General features: G+C 51.5%; 1 protein-coding gene across 2 annotated transcripts in view; it reads left to right on the forward strand.

Moving 5' to 3' along the window:
* LOC143373398 (uncharacterized) overlaps nt 1-23,725 on the forward strand; it is a 163,943-nt gene that overhangs the window by 95,387 nt on the left and 44,831 nt on the right. Inside the window, exon 1 of one of the 2 annotated variants that reach the window (XM_076820626.1) lies at nt 6,243-6,496. The exons of the other annotated variant lie outside the window; for it this stretch is intronic. Coding sequence (XP_076676741.1) covers nt 6,311-6,496 — 186 coding nt within the window. The 5' untranslated portion in view covers nt 6,243-6,310. Of the gene's footprint in view, nt 1-6,242; nt 6,497-23,725 lie in introns of those variants that run through there. 2 annotated transcript variants of the gene reach the window in all.

Genomic DNA, 23,725 nt, shown 5'->3' on the forward strand with positions numbered 1-23,725 from the left:
TGAGCCAGCACGCTCAAAGTGGAATCCGTCCGCGTTAATGAGGCACCGTTACGTAGTTTCTTTTTCATCCTAGGCCAGCACCAGCGACCAGTTACGTACCCCGAAGATAACCGCCGCACAAGCTCACCGGGTTTATGGGTCATAGAGTGAATGGGGACTTGGACACGGGTTTTATCGCGAGCCTCTGCAGTTCGTCCCGAGATACATTCCTCTCTAACCGAGACTCCTCCTTTACCCTCATGGGGTATTAAGCGGCTGGGTATGGCGGGAACGTGGAAATTGTTAATAACAAGCGCTAGGCCCGCGGTAATGGAACACTTTCTTCTCCATTACAGCTTAGACGCTGCCGGGACGAGGCCTGGGGCTGGATCCCTCGCCTCGCGAACTCCAGCGAGCTTCGCCGTATTTATACCCGGGTTTTTCGTTTGCACAGTGTACGCAGGTGACACCTGGTATTGATTTTAGCCGTGGTCGCGGGAAAATTAATTGCATCTGTGGTTAAAGAAACGCCAGACACTGTAGGTCCGTGACATTTGTGGTTTCCGATAAAGTCACCGCGATTTGCGGTCATAGATATTGGATTAACATACGCGACATAGCGGAGAATTATTTTCCGCGCGTTGTAAAGTACCGTACACGATCCTCGCACACTTTTACGGTACGTTGCGCGCGGAAATGGCTCCTGTAGATAATTTATACCTACTCAAGTTCGCTGGTATTTCTTTCGCTGGATAATTTGACATTATGAAAACACTTTTACCGTCAGCCTATCGCGGCAGCTCGCTCGGAAAACCAGACACTTGTCATAACACCTGTCACCGCACTAGTCTCAGGGGAGAACTGAGCTTTCACGCTTCCGTGGTGCGCTCGCTCGATATTCGTCGCAGCATCGAGCAGCTGAAAGTTTCGTATCTTAAAAACCAAGCTCGACCTGGATGCATCGTCCGTTGCACCAGCTCGCGCCATGTGAAACGAATATCGCGTGCACCTAAACGGAAAGTAAAAGCTGATTGGTTTCGCGGCGCAAGTGGCGCGGCCGACCTTCACGAAGACGACTCTCGGTGCGCGCGAGAAATCAATTAAGCCGATGAATATATATTGGCTATTAGACAGTGGGCGTGTGTCCTGGCCGCGCGTTAATAATGTATGACATGTTCTTGCAGTATTGCTTCGGGCAATCATTTCGAGCCACACTCCACCGGCAGCCACCGCTAATGGGATGCACCCCACGACAGACTTTACCCATTGTTGTCCCATAGGTGCGTGTATCTTCCCTGACCTTCGACATGGGCTTCTACACGGGCCAGATTTCCCCTCGTAAAAGTTTGATCCCGTGATTACGGGCGAAGCGAGAACGAGGAAACCCGCCCGTGGCCCGCCGCGCAGGGGTGGGCCGTCGCCTGTAAATGCTTCTCGAAGGAATTAACCGCGATTTACGGGGTAACGCGATTTAGGCATCGGCAGGAATTTCCCTCGGAAAGATTTATTCCGCTACCGACTGCCAACGTTAACCCGTTTTAACTTTTCGCCGGATTTCGGAACTTCTACAAGTCTGGCTCGCTGGTTCTCGGTTCCAAAGCACTTCTCCGCTGTCGCACGTGAAACGAAAAGTCAGCTCCGGGGAGGAATTCGAAGGCGAGGGAAGATGGAAATTCGTGCTCGATTAGATAATAGACGGTAGTCCCGGGAGACAACTCGTTCCAGCTGGGAGAAAAGTGGAATGCCCTGTAAGACATGGGACAACTTATCTGCATTTCGTTGTGTTCCCGGCGTTCGAGCGGTCGCGCGCGCCCGCCATGGTTTCGTCGTAAAAGCACAGCGGAGTGCTATTTTATGGCAGGTTAAATATGGTTGTCATCCCAATGATAACTCAAACATTTCTCAAGTCGTCAAACTGTCATCCCCGCTGGTTTTCTGTACCTTTCACTCGTCACTGTCTGCTCTTTTAGTTGTACATGGGATGGAAACAAAAAACAGAGAACCCTTCTGTTTAAGAAGCCTTGCATTGGAAGGTAGTGACCTGAATTTTCAGAATATTTGATACGTGTATTATTAGTAAAAGTTCGACTTTCATTTGGGTTACCTGTGTTAAGTGTGATGCAGAGTGACTTATTCGAAAAGGTACTTGACAAGTCTTACTGGAAATGGCACAGAATTTCGGTCTAAGATCACGGAATGGTTTTATAATAGAAGCAGTGACGTTTGATCGTTCCTAATCCTTTTTCTGACTTCGTGACGTCTGCTTCCTGCTCCAATCGGGAAGGCGCTAATTGTGTAAAATTTCATACGTTCCATTTAACATGGTTGAAACGAAAGCTTTATATTTCTGGGAGCTCCGTTCTCGGACCGTGCTGCGATCCAGTTTCCACAACGGCGGTTCATTAACTTAATTTAACAACTCCATCCAACGTTACAGAGCCCTCAATCCTCAGAAATATAATTAAACTTAGGTAGGTATTCTCGACGAAGTTAAAAACACTTTCATAAATTCTCAAACAGACAAGAGGCAAGAATAACTACTCGGTACTCATAAATTCCTAGGAAACATTCCATCAAAGGTGCTAATCTCACCAATACTTCCTCCCAGAGCGCACGAAAGAAGAAATACCGCCAAGAACGCTTTCCACAGTCGTCCCGACCTGGATTAAAAATCGAATTAAGAAACGACACCGAATAGAAACGCGTCGTAAAATCGAATCCCGCGGTGATCTCTCCGGTTCGAAGAATTCGAGGCATTTCATTCCCCCTTATCAAGCTCGTTTTATTATCTCAAAGCCGGCGGGTACCGAAAAAAAGTATCGGGAGACCGAAAATCTGCCCGTGTTCCCGGTATCTTAGCTGGCCTCTGCGTCTGAAGCCAATCGCCACGCGCAAGCTAAGGTTTCCCCAAGTTCCGTTACAGGGGAACGAAGGATGGACCAATAGACGAATGGACAGCTTAGCGGTGCCGTTATCTGGGCAAGGGTTTTAGAGCCTAATCTGGGTTCTACGAGGATACGGTGTGCGTCAGTGGCTCGCTCTCCTGGCTCGCCGTTACGTACATATATGCACGGGGCACAGGTACAGAGATAGCCAGGTATATCCTTAGGTCCTGCCTTCGAGGACGCATTTGTCACTCTCCAGCTGACACCGCTGAGACAATGCGAGATTACCGGCCAATACAGCCCTGTTCCATTCGAGCTCAACGCGTCCTGCGGAGAGATGTGTAATTCTGGACCGAATCTGCGCGTATCAAATGGGAGAAAACTCTTTCACTTGAAATATGTCCCTTCTCCTCGACATATCTGGTGTTTCATTCGATAAGTCTTAAGTGCGAAATTCTTTTATTTCGGTGGAACTCGAGATAGGTATATAATTCTGCGTATCTGTAGATCTTTTTGTTCCGAGGGGTTTAGGTCCTTGATTAATCAGATCCTTGTAGTAATAGGTCCGCTGGTTGCGTTCGAATTGGAAGCTAATTCTCTAATGGCTTGCCATTTCGTTTCACCTAGAGTACTCCAGAAAAGGCGCTCTCTTCGTAATAAGTCAAACGATCCATCTATCAAACAGATCCCTTTCTCCGAGAACAAGAGGCTACCACGGAGCTCGCGTCTCCGAGTCGCGCTCCAATCAGCCGGGGTGAGTCGGTACGTACGTACCACGGAAAAGCTTTCGTCGAAATCGTCCCCGATACAATCGAGCCGGTCGAGTGAGACTCCGAGAGGATAAAGCATCCCGTCGGATGCCCGGCCCCTTTTTTTCCGGCCACGTCGCAGGGAAACTCCTCTACTAATCGAAAACAAAAGGTCTTCGGCGGTTCGATCCGTTTCACTCGACGGACAGCAAAGGGATAGAGGTGGGGACGGTGCGTCTGTTCCGTGATTACTTTCGCCTTTCCGCGTCGATGTACGTAATCCGCCTACTCGTGCAAGTCCGTTCGAACTCCCCTGATTTTCGACGGGTCGATGAGGAGGGCATAATAACCCAAATCGCGAGGGGGAAGGGCAGCGCGTAGCCAGAAACAGAAAGGAGCTGGATTCTTGAAAAGTGGGCTGGCCCGATTTTCCAGCGCAACGGCGGAGATCAAGGACAAAGGGAGATTTTTAGCTGGTTGTCCGCTGGGTCCCCAAAGAGGGGCGACTAGGAGGCATCGCGGTCTGCCGACGGAACACGGCAGAGCGAAGCCCTGGAGGGTCTTCTGCGGATAATTCTGTGGAATCCTCCCGTGGCTGATAAGTTCCTTGGAGAAGACGAGGGACTTTCCCGTGCTTAAACAGCGTCGTCTCGAACGGTTTCAACGGGGGGCCGCCTTTTTTCAGTAGCCCTGGCAAATCGGGGCTGTCCTGGCTAGGCACCAGTCATAACGATGCCTTGTTAATATCTCGGACGACAGGCTGGTAGCAGGAGGGTGGCTTGAGTGCATCCGTGGGCATTGTGAACGCGGTCGGAGCCCCCCGCGAATCCTGAAATATTCAAGGAGTCGTCGTCGTCGACGTCGACGCCGACGACGTTGCGCCCCCCCGAGGCCTGTACTCTCTCTTTCTTTCTGTCTTTGTGTGGCTCCTTCCGCCCCTCCCTTGGTCTTCTCTTCTCTACACTCGCCCTATCGCCCCGCTTAGCCGAAAGAGGGGTCGGTAAATCTGATAAGGACTCTCTGATCCTTACCACGATGATGCTAGCCGCCGGCTACGAGGATCGAGCCCTGCCTCCATATCGACCTGGCCACGGTCCGTACTTCGGCCTAGTCATCGTCTGCCGCCATTAAATTTTTATTGAATTAGAGGTTCGAGGGAACGGCGCACGTGAAAGCAGCCTTCACGACGGCAGAGGCCGAGTGATCGTGATTAGGTGTTCCAAATTGTTTGACTAAACGAGGAGTAATACCCTCCGCCCAGGGACGATTTTTCGTCAGATCCCGACGCCCCGATAACGCCGGCCACGGCGGAGTATCGTAACCCGAGACGTACGAAATCGCCGACCCGACTTTCGGTAATCCCGTCGATTTCGCTAAGTATACGGTAATTTCTCGCGCGTTGTCATTTCTCCGCTCTGAAACGATCATCCCCGCTCTTCCGAGGAACGCAGGTCTCAAGGACCACCTGCTTCTAATCATACCCCCTTCGCTTCATACATGCATCCTTCACTCCCGAAGCTACTATACGATCATACCGAATGTTCATTTGCATTTTCACTTACTCCCCCCACCGAGGAACTTCACAAATCCGATCCCAGAACAGTTTCAATCGCATCGAAGTTAATCTCTCCGCTAAACTCAGACCGCGCTAATTAGCCGGGCTTCTCCCGAGCGCTCGGGGCTAATTAATCCAAACTTATATCTGCACGACGCCGGGGATTCTTGGGATTTCTCGTTTCCGTTGCCTTGTTCAGGATGCTTCCTGTCACGCGGGGAGGAACGAAACGCGCGGGCACAAAAACGGCGAACGCGAGGAGATGGATTAATACGCGGATACCCTAGAATTCTCTCGTTATCGTTGCCGCGAATTCCGTGGCGGCGGTACGCGATAGAACGCTCGGCGCGAACCCGTCTACGGATGGAAGTTAATTAACCGTTATCCTGGAAGCCCGCTACAGTATTCGGCCGCTTAAGTTACGATACTCTCGGTCCCGCGAAAAGAGGCTACTTAATTGTTAGCCAGAAACCTGGCCAGCTTTTCTACCCCCAGAGCGCAAGCAATTAGCCAGACGGGTGGGGAGGGCGAAAGGTTTCCCTGGAAGACTTAGCGGTGTCGGCTGGGGAAAATTAATTGCTGGATTCTCGGCGGATATCTGCATCGGCTCGTCGATATCCACCGTTGCCTCTTCCAACGCTCCGCCACTAAATACACCGGGTATCCTTTCTGTAGGATGCATGACAGAAAGTAATGCTTAATAGCAAAAATTACGCGAGGGGGCCACTGGATCAGGCTCCTCCCAGGTTCGTCTCAACGCGATCGCTCGTATCGCTGAAATACCTCACTTATGTTTATGTCGTTGAACCGTGAAGCGAGCGAGTGGTACAAGTTCAGAAGGATAAACTCTGTCATTCAGTGAATAACCGTGAAGCGAGCGAGTGGTACAAGTTCAGAAGGAAAAACTCTGTCATTCAGTGAATCCTAGTATTAGTACCTTGGTTCATGAAACAGTGTATTGCTTCCAACTCTATAAAACTCGTCACTGTGTATCTTACTAAAAATCCTATGCCACTTGCTTGGATTCCCTGTGTCTCATAAGCTTCTACAATGTGTTGCAGATTCATTATGGAGAACCAAACCTTATCAAAAGACAGTGGAACCAACAGCATGCTCGAGACCACGATGGTTAATTCAAGCTTATGCTGCTAGTTCAAGTGCCCACGAACTTCGACCTGGTCGGTTGGTCAGCAATTTCACCGGTGATCCCATTTCAAGACCTGTTTCGTGCCGAACGATTCATCGAGAACACGCGACATGGAGGCTCGAGGAAAAATCTTTTACGAGTGACAGACAGTGGATGCTGGATACCTACACTCGACGAACAGGTATGTTGAAGAGGCATGCCTTACTTTACTCGACTGGTTTGAGACATCGACGATTACGAGCGTGAAACGCTGGCGAAGCGCAGGCTAGTAGCTAGGAGATCGCCTCTCTTATTTTTCGTCCGCGGTTTCGAGGGGACTGCGAAGAGTAAGCCGGCCAGTTGGCGCGATGACTGTTTAAATTGCCGTGATATCGGCTTGAGTGTCGCCTTGACCGAGCAATCGGTCTTTTTGCATAACTTCCCACGCCTGGTGGCCGCGGCCACCAGTCGGACCAGCTGCTTCGGAGTCCAGTTAGCCCGAGTTATTTAGCGCTCCGTTAATATCCCGTTTGTGTAACGACCGCGAGAACGGCTTGCTTTCGGAATCGTCCGCGCCTAACTGGAAACTCTTTTCGCGTGAGAACGCTTGCCCGACGAATTAGGTGTATGCGCTTTCAGATGCACTTGGCGAATTTTCGGCCGAGTGCAAGGTAGGTTTTCCTATACGCGACTGGACGCAACGTGGACAAATTCAAAGTCGATTTTCTCGAAAATGAAGCGCGATATCAAAAAATTTCATTCCTTCTTCTCGATTTACTTAGAAGTAGTAAATCGTAGATTTTTACACGGGGAATGAATAAAGCACGCTTCAACTCCGCAATTTAACACACAAGCGAGAGTATGGAGTGTACTTGGAGCCTGGCAAGGTTCGTCACAGGTTTCGTAGAAAGCCCACGGAGAGCCTTTGCTGCAGGTGTTAATTTCGCGAGCAAGGAAAAAGTAAGCAAACGTCGGCAAGCTGGACACGAGCGGAACGCGTGGGCGCGCCCATATTTGCACAGCGCTAATTTCGCGTAATGAAGATCACACACGAACAGACGATCCAGAATCCCCCGAGGGCGCGGAAACGTTTGTTTAGCGTTAGGTCGAAGAAAAAAGCCGCAGTGTACGCAGGGTCCCCCGCCACGTTCTCTCGCGTGAGAAAAACCGTGAAATCGCCTGGCAGCCTCTCCAGTCTAGGAATTGAGCGATCATCCGCTCGCGCGCAACTCGATTTGCATAAACTCGCGTTCCGCTGATTCGAGATTCGTATCCCTCGTCCTACGCGCGTTTAATGTCCGCGGGACACAATTAGCTGGCTCGAGGCATCCCTTTTTCTCCAATCAATCGCGATGAGTGATTCATGAGTTACCAAAATGCAACGTTGTGGAAGTTTACTGAAAGCTTCTCCATCTGGTGAAACTAACGATTTCGATGGAATCACAGCGAGGTCGGTTGTGAGTTTAGAGTTTGGAGAACGCGAGGCGTCTGACAAGGTAGATGGAACAGCTCGCCGGAGACAGGCTTAAATCTTCGAAGGCTTCGATTTCTCTGAGAGGCACACAATAGTCTAATCACAGGTGCGAATTAGATCACGGGTATCAAGGTTGAACCGTACCAAAACAACTACAACAACGTCGGGGTCTGAAAGCGACGATAGGATCGCTAGAGCTGAAGGAGTGAAAGCCAGGCTCCGCCGAAGTTATAGGCTGCCGAAATGTTATGACAATCGAACCGTAACGAATCCCCCACTGATTTCAATTATGGCCAGACTTTTGTTGCCATATCGGATCCGATATCAAAAACTCTCCTTCCACGCGAGCGTGCCCCCGTGGACTTAAAATTCAGCTCGCGCGGCTCGCTTTAAATCGTGTTCCCGCTTCGTTTTCGCGTCGTTACATCGAATTTACGAGTGGTGAAAAAAGAAACGAGAAGCTCGCGGAGCTGCTGCGGGACCCGGGTAGCCCCGCGCGGAAAGTTTACGCGGGAAACGTGCAGGAAATTTGCTCCGACGGGACGCGGAAAGGAAACTCGTTGAAATGGGCCAAAGCGAATTCAGCGTGAACCCACCTGTTGCCCCGTTCATCTTCGCCTCTGTGTATTACGCGCGTGTACGTCTCTGTGTGTACAGACAGCTGCGGATCGTGGAAACGGCGGAGAGGTAAATGGTCGGAATGTGTGCATCTAGACCAGCTCGGATTGCCATCGATCGAACTCTTTCTCTCGTCCCGCGCCACAGGTGTATGAGCACGTTGCGCTCGCGTTATCCCCCTATTGTGCAGGTACTCGACAAGGAGGGTGCCGAAATGTGCACCCGGAACTCGGTCGTTAACGGCCCCTGCCAGTATCGCCGGATTGCCTAAAATTACTATGTAAATACATCGAGCCACCACTCAGTATGTACAACCCCTGGCAATAAGTTTGGAACCAAACGCAAAAGTACGGAATTAACGAGAAACACCAATATTTTTTATGTATAATATGCAACGGTATATATATGAAACGCGTGGCAATGTTAAGTTGGTCTATTTTAAAGTAGAAGCACCAAAAATAATTAAGAATTTTGTTTATTATATAATACAAAATATGGAAGAAACAAAATGTGTCTGGGAAATAAGTATGGAACGGATCGATGTTCTGGAAAAAAGTATGGAACAATATAAATTTGCAAAGATATTAACAATAATTTTTTTCAGTATTTATGTTACCTAGTATTTTCTGACATTTGTACATGCATATTAGTTAGTTACTTCGTGGTTTTCATTTCATTATTCTCTTTTCAATACTCTTCTGAGACAGGAAACAAGCAAGTCGAATGAATAAAACATGCCGCCACGCAAACATTTATCTAACTATTAAGCTATCATGGAAACAAATTTTGCCATCACAGTGTGAAAACTTGATTACATCGATGCCAAAACGTATACAAGCTGTGATACGTGCACGTGGGAACGTCACAAAATACTAGCTAATATAAATATTAAATCAATTATTGTCAATTTCTTTACAAATTCATAATGTTACATACTTTTTCCCAGAACGTTTTTCGGTCCGTTCCATACTTATTTCCCAGACACATTTTGTTTCTTCCATATTTTGTACTACATAATAAACAAAATTCTTAATTATTTTCGGTGCTTTTACTTTAAAATAGACCAATTTAACATTACCACGCGTTTCATATATATACCGCTGCATATTGTACATAAAAAATATTCGTGTTTCTCGTTAATCGTATCATGGAATCTAACGTCATCAACGATACGACCAAGCTGGATGTTTTATGAGGCTGCTAATGAATTGCTTTCGCGAGATCCTTTGTGCATCGATGGCTAGACTAATTCCCTCGCGATCGGCATTCCGAGCCCTCTTCTACGATCCGAATTCCTCGGACTCGCCTGCATCCGCGCGCTCAAAGCCTCCCGGCCCGTGGAAATCCTCCGACAAACCATTCCTCCCGTCACGTCCAGCTAAACGACAGATTCCGCGACACGCTGTGCGCATTATCACCAGCTGAATCTCTCCCCGCGACCCGCGGTAATCGCGCAAGAAATCCCCCATCCCTCGGCCCCGCGAGCGGGATTCAATGCAGAGCCATCGACGATCGGCGTCCCGTAATTCAGCTGGCGGCGTTGCTCCGCGGCGGGACCGTGGATCGCGGAGGGGGCGAGGGGACTATTAGTTGCATGGGAGCATTTCAATTCCGCCGATCTCGGAGGGTTCCTCGGCGCGTTTGCACATGCATCAGCGGTGCGCGGCCGCGCATCGCGGGTACGCGCGCTGCCTCGTGTTACGCGCGTCTGCCCCTCGGATCGCCGCTCGTTTCTCGGATCGACGGGATGCTTGGTTGCGGCTCGTCCGCCATGCCATGCTATTCCGCTAATTACTGAATAACTCTTGCTCCGCGGATCGGCGGATCGCGGCGGTGCTCGCTTTCGAGTGTCGCGCGGCGACGATCCACGTCCTCGCTCGATTGTCCTTAGGAGCGGGCCTTTTATCGATCGCATCGATCGTATCGTCGCGTCGTATCGCGTCGGGATCGTGAATCGTCCGCGAGAGGCCGGCCAGAGCTATTGCCCAGGCGAGGAGGATGGATAGAGACGGCGACAGGACAGAGTTTAGTACCTCTGTACCGTCGCTGGCGGGGTAATTAAATCATGCCGGACGTCCAGCAACGTGGCCGACTGACGTCTCGTATCCTCCGGCGTCTCGACGTTGACGTTTCGAGACGTCGCGCCGCCTGACGTCCCACTGTCGCCGGGCGATTGTAGGTGGCCGCGTGGGCACGACGTGCTCAGATGGAACACGGGGCTTTTCATTGTCGACGCGGAGATCCTTGTGTACTGGTCTCGGCGATAGGTGGGACGTGGAATAGGGGTATGGGGGTACCGTGAAGGTTCAGCGATGTGGAAATCAGGGATACTGATTCGTATCGTCCTGCGATCGCTGAAGCATTGGCTATTGGAATCAAAATTGGAAGATTTCTTAGGCCGGTGAATTCGTGAAATGTGAAATTCGCTTGCAAGATACGGTACACGCGGAGAACAGTTACTGTCCTCTGTTTAAATATGTAGCTGCTTCTGGGAATCAGCATCCTTCATAACACCGCAGTGGGCGCAATGCCGCCAGCACCGGGACCAACGTTGCAAACCTATCCAAGCGTCACGAATTAAAAAGCCGCGGTATCGGTATCTCGGCTTTACACCTATCTGTTGATCGCGGGTTATTTATCGACCGCGAAATATGACGGACACCAGGCGGAACCGTTGGCCGGGGCGACCGAAATCTCTTGCGGGTAACGAGACACGCCGGGGCACGGAAGGGACCGGGAGTAATTAGCGGTAATTAACGACGCTGCCCGGCCAGATACGACGGTTTTAATTACTTCGCGAAAGGCAAGCGCTCGCGTTTCCTTTCTTTTCGTGGCTGACCCGCGGCTGATACGGGCCCCGCAAGAATTAAGTGGCCGAGCGAGTTGATCTCTCTCCCCAACAGACCGCAATGACTTTCGACGTGTGCCGACCGAAGACCCTCATTAATGGCGGCCGGAGTAATTTGCGTGGATGACTCTGGGCCCCGTGGCACTGCGTCGTACACACCAAAACCTACCTCCTCGCGCCCACGCTCCGATGAACGCTGTCCAATGCGACACGTCGCACGATCGCTGATTTGTCCGCATCCGTTTCAAGGCTCTGTCTCTGGCTCCTCCGTCTCCCTGCAAAGCGTTCTTAATCTCTCGCTCGTAGCTGTCGATCGATCTTCCACTCAACAAGCCAAATAGGCCACGTTCGTTTCTAGTTATTCGTAGATCACACCTCAAGCCTTTTCATCGAACTACTCTGCAATTTTCCATGAAAAACAGCCTAATTGAATCGACATCGCGCATCGTCGGTCGTTTCTTCCGCGGAACGGGGCGCATTGTTTCCCACCCCGTGATCTCCGATTATTCCGCGCAAGGCGAAGCGGGTCTCCCGTGGCATGTAGATGGATTCCGTCAGAGCGGCAGGCGTAGCGGAAAATGTTCGATAATTAAGAACGAGAGAGCGCTCGATCAACGTGGCCAGGGCAGGGCGGATGATAAATCACTTCGTAGGGCCCCGTCCACGAAATTCGCCGCTGCCGCAAACTGGTGGCGAAGGTTGAACGTACCCGGCCCCCTTAATACCGTTAGTATAACGAGAGAGGATCGGTTATCAGCGTGCGATCGGCCAATACTGCCGGGAATAAATGAAGAGGCGAAGATCCGAGGCGAAATCATTACAGTAACGAGACATTAACCAGATAAGAGTCGCCACCCTTCGGCTCCTATCTATCTGAAGCGCAGGCCACGGGCACACCGAGGCGTGCACACGACCCGCCAATACGCGTGCACCCCCGTGTGAGTGCCCGGCGGAATTCGCGTTATTAAAATACGCCTTCCTTCGCGGTGGCTGGGCGCGTGTAAAAAATCCACCGACAATTTACGCGCGCGCGCTGCTCCTGGGCCCGATGATTATTACGATACCCTGTCGGGCAATTTTAGGCCCCGATGACGGACTCGGTCCTCTGTCCCAGAGCCTGTTTCAGACATGGAGCGATTGCTTCTGGTACGGGGAGCTTGCGAGCTGATGCGTATGCAATAGACATCGTAGACAGTCGATAGCGAGTAAGGAGATAATCGTGGAAGCTCGATGGTGAACTTCGGAATAATCCCTGCACTTTTACTCCCATTCTTTCCGTAAAAAAGCTCGTCTCACGCTTCTCCGAAATGAATCACGTATCCGGACCAGCCTCCCGTTTACTTTACGCGAACGATGGCATACGTCTACCGTCTGCTACGAAAATAGAAAAACACAACGGGCGATCGAGGGAGGCAACGTTCTCCGTATGCAGCGCGTTCTCTATTTTTAAACGCGCAAAAATCCCGAGGGCCTATACCGCACACCAGTAACGAGCAGCAGCGAAATCGTAGCGACCGTTTCGATTTTATCGCGGGCCCGTGTCGCGCGTTAAATTTCTCCGCTCGCGAATCGTATCAACCAGCTATTACGAAACGCGAATCGTTACGAGCATTGGCAAGAAAAACGGCGGGAAAGAGAGATAAAAAGGAGAAAATACCTTCGGATAGGCCGACACGTAGCCGCGGTAGCCGAGAGAGTGGTAATTGCATTAGATCGATATCCGAATATGGCGAGCGACAGACAACAGGAACGAAAGGGGTTTCGTGAGGTCTATCGTGCCCCGGGCGAGCCTTAACTTTTACACGGCCGCGTGAATACATTAAGCGCGCGGCCCTCGACGAGATACGCGGTTTCTTTAATCTTAATCAGAAGACGTATGGACATAGCCGGCCAACTACATTCGAACACGAGTACGCCATTAGCAAACAAGATCACCTCTACCTGACCCTTCCGCCCCTCGGCGATCCGGCCCCTCTCGTGCCGCTCTTAAAACACCTCTGTAAATTGGTGATAAACCAACGGGTTAGGGTGTCCGGGTCGCTGAAAAGTCACGGGACCGAGAGGAGGCCAGGCGAGCCCGTCGCCGCTGCGCCTGGGCGAAACCAGGTATCGTTCCGCAATTACGCGTCGAGCAAACGCGTCCCGCGCTCGCGAGCAACGGCAGATGAAGTTATCAAGCGGATCGTTGCCACGTGTTTTCGAGCACGGTTTTTTGGATTCTTACAAGCCTCGAAACTAGTTTCGCGGTAGGCTCGGGCACGACCGTGGCCTGTTGCACGATTGAGAGAATTCCTCATGCATTATTCTGCGAGCAGATAGCACATCTCTCGCGAGGAATTAACATATTCGAGCGTTCATTGGGCTGGAATGACGGAGGAGGTATCGGGTTCCTGTTGGTTTGGTATAGTTTCGGGTCGGTTGGAAGTAAGCGCTACGCGCGTGAAGCGACGAGCAGGGAGTAAGTTTAGTTGCGCGAGGGATGAGCTGCGATCTTGTGCGCTATTTCGTAATTAGAAAATTGGAGGAAGAGTTTATTTCCAACGAAACTATTAACCGCGCATCTCTAAATCCTGTCCTACGTCACCGCCGTATTACCTACTGCTCCAAAATCCCGCAAGCCGTTAATTAGGTCACTCCTCCGCCAGATTTATCCCTCGTGTACTGAGAAGCGATCAAAGGGGAATTAGTGAATTTTCCTTATGTACATCAAAGTGTAGGTACGTGTGGTATAATATTACATCCAAGCGTAGTCCCAGTTCCATTATAGACTAAGCTGCATTTCTCTCCAAGTCACTCGTAAGCCGATCGTATCTGATTGTACCGAGAACAAGAGTCATCCTCGCGATCTATCCTCGGCGTCGACCCTCTGCGGGTAACTTATCCATTACGTCTCCTCGATCCCCGTGTTAGTCATCGAGCCCCCGATCGCTCAGCCACCCTATACAGAGCGCAATCGAAACAGCCATTCGAATGGATCGGAATAACGAAGCCGTGGCTCTCTAAAAAGCTGCCACTAATAGGTCAATTACACCATTCACGACTTCTCTCGATCGGTTGGAGTGCAGAGGCCCAGCCTGTCTCCCCCTTGTTCCGCGATCGGCATGCATCTCACGATTGTAGGACGTGTCGGGGCGGGAGAGAGAGAGAGAGAGATCGCGCCACGAGGGTCTTTCGAGGATCTCGATCTGGCTGGAGAGATCGCAGCCTCGATTACGAGCGGCGTTGTGCCTGGAGAGCGTATCGACGCGTTCTAAGTGCGCGTAATCGCGCAACGCTCCGTGGCGAGGGATGAAAAGCCCGGGCCTGCGGACGTCGCGGTGTGCGTGGCCGCGCTTAAAACGCGCGCCGGAACACGCGTGTGGCAGGCAGCGTACGGGATCACACCTCGAGCCCCGGCCAGACCCGACGAAGCAGGAATCGCCTATTGGGGAGCGGGGCCGAGAAGAGAGCCGTGGCCCGGTTCGAGCCGTAATTGTAGAGGACAGACAGAATTTCTCGCCTCGCTAACAAAGACATGAAGAAACCCGCACTCGAGCGAGAGCCGCGCTCGACAAAGCAGCCCCCGTGAAATAAAGGAGAGGCCGGTGCACCCTCTTCGTCGCTCCTCCTTCGTCCTTGCTCCGAGATGTAGGAAGCCGGGCATTTCAGGGGCATATTCGGGGAGCAGGGGAGGGTGATAGAGAAAGGTGGATGGGAACTTAAAAGGGAGAAAATGGGACGGTGAGAGGTACCTCTGTTCCCCGATCAGAGGAGGAAGAGAGAGGTGGCCTCTCATAGGTGTGCTCTCGCATCGAAAACATTCTAGGTACGGGGGCTCCTTGTGAAAAGAGATCTCCGTTTTCTCGCTCCGTTTCTCGGCCACGATTATTACGAGCGTGGAGCGGCGAGTGACAGAGAAAGAGAGAGAGAGAGAGCGAGAGAGAAAGGGAGATCGAGAGAGAGAGAGAGAGAGAGAGAAAGGGAGATCGAGAGAGAAAGTGTGGAGAAGAGAGCGAAGAGAGAACCGGGTGTGACATCAATGGCCAATGCCCGCTCCAGAGGAAATATCCCGCTAACCGATGTTGACAAGCATTGCGACCGCGAGCAGGGCCCAGCCCCATGGGCCCGGCGGCGCGCCATTGAGAGGAATCGAGTGAGAAACGGGGAGGAAAGAGGCCGTGTCCCCGGCGTATTGTTTTTTCCAGGTGTCGTCCCGGTGTCGACCGTGCGTAACCTCGCGCGCTGGTCCCTCTTCCTCGTCCGCTGGAAATCCGTAACGATGGATATGCGAGGAACCCCTACCGCCTCTTTCTGGCGTCCGCTCGCGCTATCGTGTTACGCGCGTGAAATACGCCACGACGTGCCGGCGAAAAGGACGACGTGGACGCGACGAGGAAGAGGGTGGCACGCCGCAGAAGTTGGTAGGCGTGTGATCGCGACCTCCTGCCACCTCCACGGCGACGATGGTCAGGCCTAACCCGCAACCGTCGCGTCGGACCGCTTCGACGGATCGTCCTACTCCGATGACCAATCGGCCTGACGCATCCTAACCGTAGGGAACCGGGCTTGTCTCACGTTTCCCTATCGACTCGCGTACACACGTGCACGCAGCGCCGCTCGTCACCCACCACCCTGCTTGTGTGTTGGCCGCTCGAGCCTCCTCGTCCGTGCGAGGCTTAATTGTTTCAGGTGGTTGCTTCCACTTTGGCCGCCCAATGCCAGGGGGGCGACTTGCGCGCGTGATTTTCGAGCACTTTTGGCGCGTCGGCTGTCGTGGGAGTCACCAATCATCGGCCTAATAACCTAACACCCCCGGTCACACCACGAGGGTCACTCGATTCTTGGAACCTATACACTGACCCTAGACCGAGGGTTCTAGGCAACGTTAGCGACGTGTTTGGGTGAAAGAACGTAAAATGAAGTAATTTGGAGGAATATGTTATATATTTTTAGCCAGCGTTGAGGATTTGAAGAGGATCGCACGTTCGTTGGTACGCAGGTACACTCGTGGCTAATGCGCGAAGTGCTGTTGGTGCTCCACCCAAAGGAAGATCCGAAGGCAGAAGAGAGTCGCGCGAACGAGCGCCTTAAAGCCCATTTCAATGTTGCCCGATAATTCTTCCCCGAACGGCACACCCACCGACCACGAGATTCGAAAAACATCATGACCTTTCGAACACGTCAGACGAGCCAGGACGAGCTCGTTCGGGCTCGCGTCCCAGCTAAAACTGGTCATTTCAATCCGCCTCTGATGCCTTTAAATTGTCTCCTTGTATCGCGAAAAAAGGCGGTAACTCAGGTGGAATGCGACTTCTGACACATATTTATGTGAGCATTCTTGTTATTCCGAGGTCCCGAAAGCGCTCTTGCGTCACCTCTCCCGCTATTCAAAAACACTTTTGTGTTAACATCCGATTTTGCAAGCGAGAACCAGACGTAATGACTTGTAACGAGTCTGGCGAGAATTTGCGAGTCTTGTATCCGTGTCCATAAACGGAAGTCCCCGCGATCAGCCGCTGGAGAGTCCGCTCGAAAGACAAACGCCGCGTTAATTCCATCGCAGTCGGAGCTCCGGACAAATTGCGGCCGTCTGCGCGCCATTATTAAAACTTCCTATCGCACCGGGATCTTCGCTGTTGGAGGAGAAGTTTGTCAGCTAACAGCGTGGAAGCTGAAATCCGCGTGATCTTCCCTTTAAATTTCAATTCCCCGACGCGTTTCGTGCACCGGCTCGTAATTGAATCGGTTCGACGAACGCGCGGGTACCTCGTTCGTGGAATGCACGGCGATCCAGTAACTTTCAGGGACCGAGGGAATGTTTCTTCGAGCGTCGATAACGACAGATGGCGAATTCGAGCGGCCAGGCTGCCGATACACGTACGGTGATCGGCGGGACCGCGTTGTTCGCCGGTAAGGTTACAAAGAGGGAAGCACAAAGCGGAAGGATTTCGGGAGGAGCCGCGCGAAGCAGTGGTGGACGGGGCGAGGAGGGAGGAAAAGCGAGGAGGTGCTATCGGCAGATAGGTAGCAAACTCTGTACGCACGCTCGAGAGCCTCTGAATAACTCTTAGCGATGATATCGAAGCTACAAATTACCAGGGGGGGCCAACCACGAACCCGCGGAGAAGAGGCTCCACTGTTTTCCAGTTCCTCCTCCGTGCGGACCCTTATTCTCTCCTCTTCTTCTTTTTCATCCTCCTCCGGGTCCACCTCCTCCCCTGTCAGCTTTTTTTCAGCCGTTCCTCGTGGCTCCGCTCTTGGGAGCATCGTTCCCCTTTCGAGCGGGGACCTCGCATCGATTCATCAGCCGCGCTCACCGAAATTATAATAACAGTAATGATAAAAGCGGGAACAACGATACACCGCGGTGGCCGCGACGGGACGATGGGAAAGCGGGGAGCGATAAAAGGCTGGGAGGAACGAGGAGGGAACCACCTGCCGCACGGGAACCATCGTAACTCCTCTTGCCTCGTCCTCTTCCTCCTCTTCTTGCTCAGCTCACTTCCTCTTCCTCTCCTTCTCCGTCGCGGCCTCGCGAATATTGCGCGGCCGTTCGACCAGCCATCAGCCATCGATAGGTTTGTGATTGCATCCGAGACGGTAGTCACTCCTCCGAAGAAGCGCGCGCGGTAAAAAGTTTATATTGCAGGCATAAATCTTTGTGGACCCCTGGCTGCTGTCATCAATTCGAAAACAGTTTTTGCCTGTCGTGCCTCTGATAGATTCCATAGAATCAACGATTGCGCAAGGTCCTCAACCCTTGTTATGGAACCTCCTACTCCACCCAGGGGTTAATTACGGCGCGGCATTAGAACTCTCGGAACTCCAATTTTCTAAGAAGGGTCGAGAAGTTTTTAGCAGCATCACGCGGACACAGTACATTGAATGGGTAGGGGAGACCGGGGCTAGTTGTTACACTTTTCAGTTTTTTATTTCTTTTTTGCATTCCATTTTCACTGATTCAAACGTGGTAATATTAATTTACATACATTTATCTGTCTGCTCGGTAGAAAAGATTGAAGTGGAAAGAGAAAAGTTACTATTAGTACCGAAAACACAGAAAACTGTAATAAAGTGACAACGCGTGAACCGACTACAAACAAACTACATTGACAACTGTGTATGGTTGAAACACATCAACCACTTCATCGTCGAAGTGATAGTCCAAGCAAAAAAAATTTCAACGGCTTTGTAACAACCTGCCCCTGTAACAACTAGCCCCGGTCTCCCCTATTGAAACCTAAGACGGTCGTTGGGAGTATTTTGAAAGCGGAGTGCCACGAGGACGAATGTACAGTTACGATCTCCTCTATCGATGCTCGAATGCAAGCCAGAGGCAATGGATTCGAAGAAGAAATCACGGCCGCGGGATGAGCCCGATTTCGACGCGCGCGTCCAGAAACCCCTCGGCCGTCCATATAATAATTAATGCGGAGGCGTTTGAAGTACGGCACACCCATCGGAACTCAATCAAGCTGGCTGGAGAGGTAAGGGGCTTTACGGAGGTGAACCACGGGGTCCGGCTTATCTCGAAACTCCCAGTCATCCTAATCAATAGCGTTGCTGGTGAACAAGATGACGGCGTCGTCTCCTCTCGCGTTCGATGCCCGTCGTTCCTGCTCGCTGCACGTTTTCTAACGGTGGCCATCGCGCGACCACTCGCGATCCTCCGCGTTACGCGTTAATCGAAACGATCGGGCAATTAAACGGGTGTCTAGTGTCTCGTCGCCTCATCTTCCACCTTGCAAATCTGTCGCGACGTAGCTTTTTAATGCACGATCGGATACCTGTGCTCCTATTAGCCAACCGGGGCGGAACACGAAAGTTCAGAGCTAAGTATTTTGCTTCGATGACTCTTCAGTATTACAAACTCGATCTCGCTGTGATCCACGAAGAATGGAAGGGGCAAGCGTGTCCAGCGCCTGGACGAGCTGTTCGCTCGTTCTCCGGGACATGTGACAAGCGTCCGCGGTGCCAGAAATCAGGGATCTCTTAATATCCTCGGAAAGGGGGACGCGTGGAAACGTTCGGACGGACGTTGCTCGTCTGCGGCCGCAAACGAGAGGACGCCCGTTTCCCGCGGCGCAGCGGCCAGCCTTCGGTCGATCGAGGCAGGCCGAGAGGCGGTCACCCCGACAACTTCATTAATGCTTCGACTATCGCGCTGCCAGGCGTCCAGCGACGGGAAATCAATCAGTTTCCACGTCTCGTTATCCGGGCCGCGGCAAACGAAACCAACTTCTCCGGTGACGGGGAGAGAGACGTTCGAAAGGGAAGGGAAGGAATTCTTTGTCTTCGCGCACAAATTACTCGGCCTGAGAGGACGGTGCTCCTGTTCGATCGCGGGACACGGCGGAAGGCGAACGAGAAGAAGACGAAGAGGAGGCAGAAGATGAAAAGTGAGGGGCGCAGGGAGAGGCGGGTAGAAGGAGGAAGAGGCGCATTCTCGGCGGAGAGGCCGATCCATCTCGCGGCCTCGTTAGGTACGTAACTGCACGAGGATGCAGGGAAAGGGCACCGCGAGGAAGGTGGGAAGGGAAGGCGGGCCAGAAGGGTGAAACGGAGCCTCGAACTTCTCTCCCCCTGGCCTCGTCCTCGCTACAAACAAATTGTCCGTCGTGAGGCGAAACACGCGGAAGTCCTCTTTCGACGCGCCGTCACAGCCCCCCTTCTCGTCCGAATTTCGTATGTACACGGAACGGCCGAGGGATCGAAGTTCGGATCATGGAGGATCGATGAGATGGGCGACGAAAAAGGCGAACAGGAGCGCCGCGCCGAGGACGGATGGAATTCGGGCGTCCCCGAGTAAACGAAACGGCTGCAAGTAAAACGAGAAGAAAACCACCCCCTTGGATGGACGGGGAGGAGAGCCGATGTCCGTGAGTGCCCTCTCGATAAGAATAAGATGCCAGCGTTTCACTAGTATCTCCCTAGCCAAGGATTATACATACTTGCTGCCGTGGCACTTAAGCCTTTTTCCTTCTCGAGAATATCCCAACGTCTCACCACCGTTGCAGTTTCATCAGGGTCTTCAGGAACCGCTGCCCGAATACCTGAAATATCTTAAGAATGGATCTACTCCGGCAGATTGGTCTAGAGTTCTAGAGCTTCCCCGACAAGGAATGCTAGGACTCCGCCGCTCATATCGAGGACGTTTACTAAATGCTCTCGCGCAAGGGCCATTATTTGCATACGAAACTCCAGGAGAAAAAGAAAGGGTGACCGGTGCAACGGTCTTCCCACGCGGCAGCTAATTACCCGACCGTTACCAGCGCGGTATCGGAGGATGTTTTTACAGACGTTAGCGAGGGGTAATCATGAGTCGGCACGATGCTCGGACCCGGGCGAATGTGCTGCAAATGAAACAACCATGCCGCGCGAATAATTATGGCCCGCTATCTCGCGATCCTCAGGATATCTTCGTTTCCCCGATATCGATTGCGCCCGATGACAGGGCAACAATCGTCGCGCGATTGTCATGTTGCGCGCTACATGGTAATGATTCCGCGATGGTTTGTTAACGCGTGCACAGTCGGCAAGTGGCTTTTAAATTACGCCGAAAGGAGGAGAACGAACTTGGATGTTATTCGAATAAAAATTTGTCCCGGGCAATTTCTGGGCAGAATTGCATCGTTCGAATCATTTGAATTGACATCTATGAGAATTGTAAAACGCACTACTGTGCAGTCGTGATAGGATGTGGAATGCTTCAGAGTGTTGTTTGATCGTGGTTATAGTTTCTCGTACGCCGAGGAATTTGTTTTTCTCTGCTGTTGCATGCGTCGCAACATTTAAGTACGAAATGTTGCTTCCTACGATCAACCGCAACAGCTTTCGCTGATGAGAATGGACGTTTACCCGTTACCAGCGGATAAAAAGTTACTCGTTACTCGAATAAAATCATGTTGAACGCTGTAACGGAGGAGACATCAGAGGATGAGAAAGGAGGAGGGGATCTCCCTGGAGCCAAAGCACAAGCTGGGCCCGTTGAAAGTGATGTATACCGAGTGGCTGGCTCCTCGGCGCTAATTACCGCTATTAGTAACCCCCCACCAGACTGGTACTAGCAAACATTAACATAAGGGACAATGACAAATGACAATAACGCGGCTGCGACGCGGTAAGGCACTGGCCTCTCTCCCTTTTCCTCTGGACACGCCGCTGTGCTGCACTTTCTCTTCCCTTTCGTCGACTTCTTAAATCCTCCTTCGCTCCTCTTCGACTCCGGTGGATGTCATTTGTTTCGGCGGTCGTTGATGCCGCTTATTACCGCGTTGAGTCGGGAAGCGTGGATTTCAACAGAAATATCAAAAGCTATTTGCAGTTGCGCGTAGTTTCAACGACACTCCGACCATCGCGCATTTGCGACCACAGTTACGTACTCAGCTGCAATTTTGATATCTACATCGATCAAAGATCTTGTGATCCCATACGCGCGGTATTAAAAATATTCACCACTTGAATTAGAACTTTGAAGTTTTAGGATCTCGTAGCTTCCTGCAGGTAGATTCCAAAGCAAACGTCTTACCTACGTTCCTTTTTACGGAAACAGAATGGCCAACAGTAAAAGCTGAATTATCTACCAGTACCAAACATTATAGATGCTCACCTTTCCGTCACGATGCATCTAGAAAGTGCAATTACACGGTACGATACTTGAAACGAATTTTCCATTCCCACCGTTTCGTGTTACCACCGAGGAAGGGAACACACGCGGGGGCAATCAAGCATATTTTCATTTCACTTTAATTATCTAATAATCGAATGATACATCGCCAACGGGAGAAATCTCCCGTTGCCCTATGGACTTTCGTCTTCAATTATTTCGCAAGACTCTCGCGGATGGAATCACAGTTACCGAGATATTTAATTACCGCGCGAGTCTGTTCGGCTAGGCCATCGTCTTCTAGCCGCGTCGCGCGGGCAAAATAGCAGAAACGGCGGTTCACAGCGAGAATAAACCCCGTACAGTTTCCGAGGCATCGATTGCAAACGATGACCGGCAACAATCGCGGCAATGGTAATCTTGGGGCAGCTGGCCGACCTAATGAACGTACGATGATTCAGGGAACCGGCCAGCGAAAATGCTTGCCTCAGATTTGGAGCCCGAAATAACCGATTTAATCCGCCTTCTCCCCTGCTGGTCGGAAAACGCGCGCGCTGTCTGCGCAGCGACTTGCCCAATTCCCTTGCAATTTAAGAATTACGTACACACTACATTCCCCTAAACGTTCTATCTTGCGAAACAAGAGGTAAAGCTGGTGTTAGGAGCTACAAGATCGCAGTTTATTCATCAAAGTACACGGAGGGTTGCTCTTTTAGCTGAAGTACCTACTATTTTACAAGCTACCTGTCATCTCACCTCATAAACACATTCAGTATTTTTTACTACCTTACGCATGCACCCTCAACTTGCCAGATCGTGGAAGCACCTTTCAGCACCTGGTGAACGATATGGCGAGGGAGCTGATACGCCTGAAGAAGAAACGTTTCCCTCGAAGCGGAAAATGAGCGTAACCGTGTAAGGTATGCGGCTGTTGTCAATTACTGTGGGGGTTTCCTTACGAGCGAGTCTAGCCGCGCTCGCTAAATATGGCGCGATAATCGTAGCGCGTTGCTCTAATTACCATCGCGCCTGTTTAGTGCCCGCGCGGCCAAAGACGGGAGCCCTTAGGACCCTCGGGAGTCCCGCGTGCTTCGCATATTTATCCATATCTATTTCGCTACCACGTTTACACCTGCTGCCTTCTAAACTCCTCGCTTCGAGGAGACATCCTCCGCCCCTACTCGCACCTCAACGTAGCGTCTTCGAGTGGTTTCCGCGCTGCTCGTCGCGATTATCTCGTTACATTAATTGTCATTTTATTTCTGCAACACCATCGGAGAAATGCCGCTTGGTTATCCATCGTCTCTTTGGATTTCGACCGGGAGGTTTCTCGCGATCGACGGCGCTCGACGCTTGTCCAGGGGGTCAGATGATGGCCCCTCGTAGCCAGATTGGTAAACAAGGTCAGCGCAATTATCGTGGAAGAATTTGGTAGTAAAGATTCGGCCCCGTAGCGCAGTGCCTCTCCGCAGGTCTCTTTCTTTCGCTCTCTCCTCCTTCTCTCTCCTCCCCGATGGAATTTATTGCCTTCAGGATGGGGAGGGAGGCTCCATCGCCTCCTCGAGCTCGCAAGTGGCGATTTTCGATCATTATGGCCGGTTAAGTGGATTTCGAGGGCCGAAAATGTTGGGCATAACAAACAAACGCTTGTTTCGCTGCGTTTCTCCTCTGCCATTTTTTTTTTTTCACGGGAGATCTCTTTCGTGCTTATTGAATTACTCGAGGTGCCGCAAAGAGAGATGCTGGCGCTTTGAAACAAAAGATCGCTCGTTTCTTACTGCCGTTTCGTAATTCGCGATCCCGCGATCCGGGTGTGATCGATGCACCGCACTGAATCCACCGCGCGAAGACGCTTGTAAGCTGTAAGAGCATTATAAGCCGAGAGAGTCGTGGCGAACGGGCCAAA

The sequence above is a fragment of the Andrena cerasifolii genome, chromosome 9, assembly GCF_050908995.1.
Source record: "Andrena cerasifolii isolate SP2316 chromosome 9, iyAndCera1_principal, whole genome shotgun sequence".
Taxonomy (NCBI): Eukaryota; Metazoa; Arthropoda; class Insecta; order Hymenoptera; family Andrenidae; genus Andrena; species Andrena cerasifolii.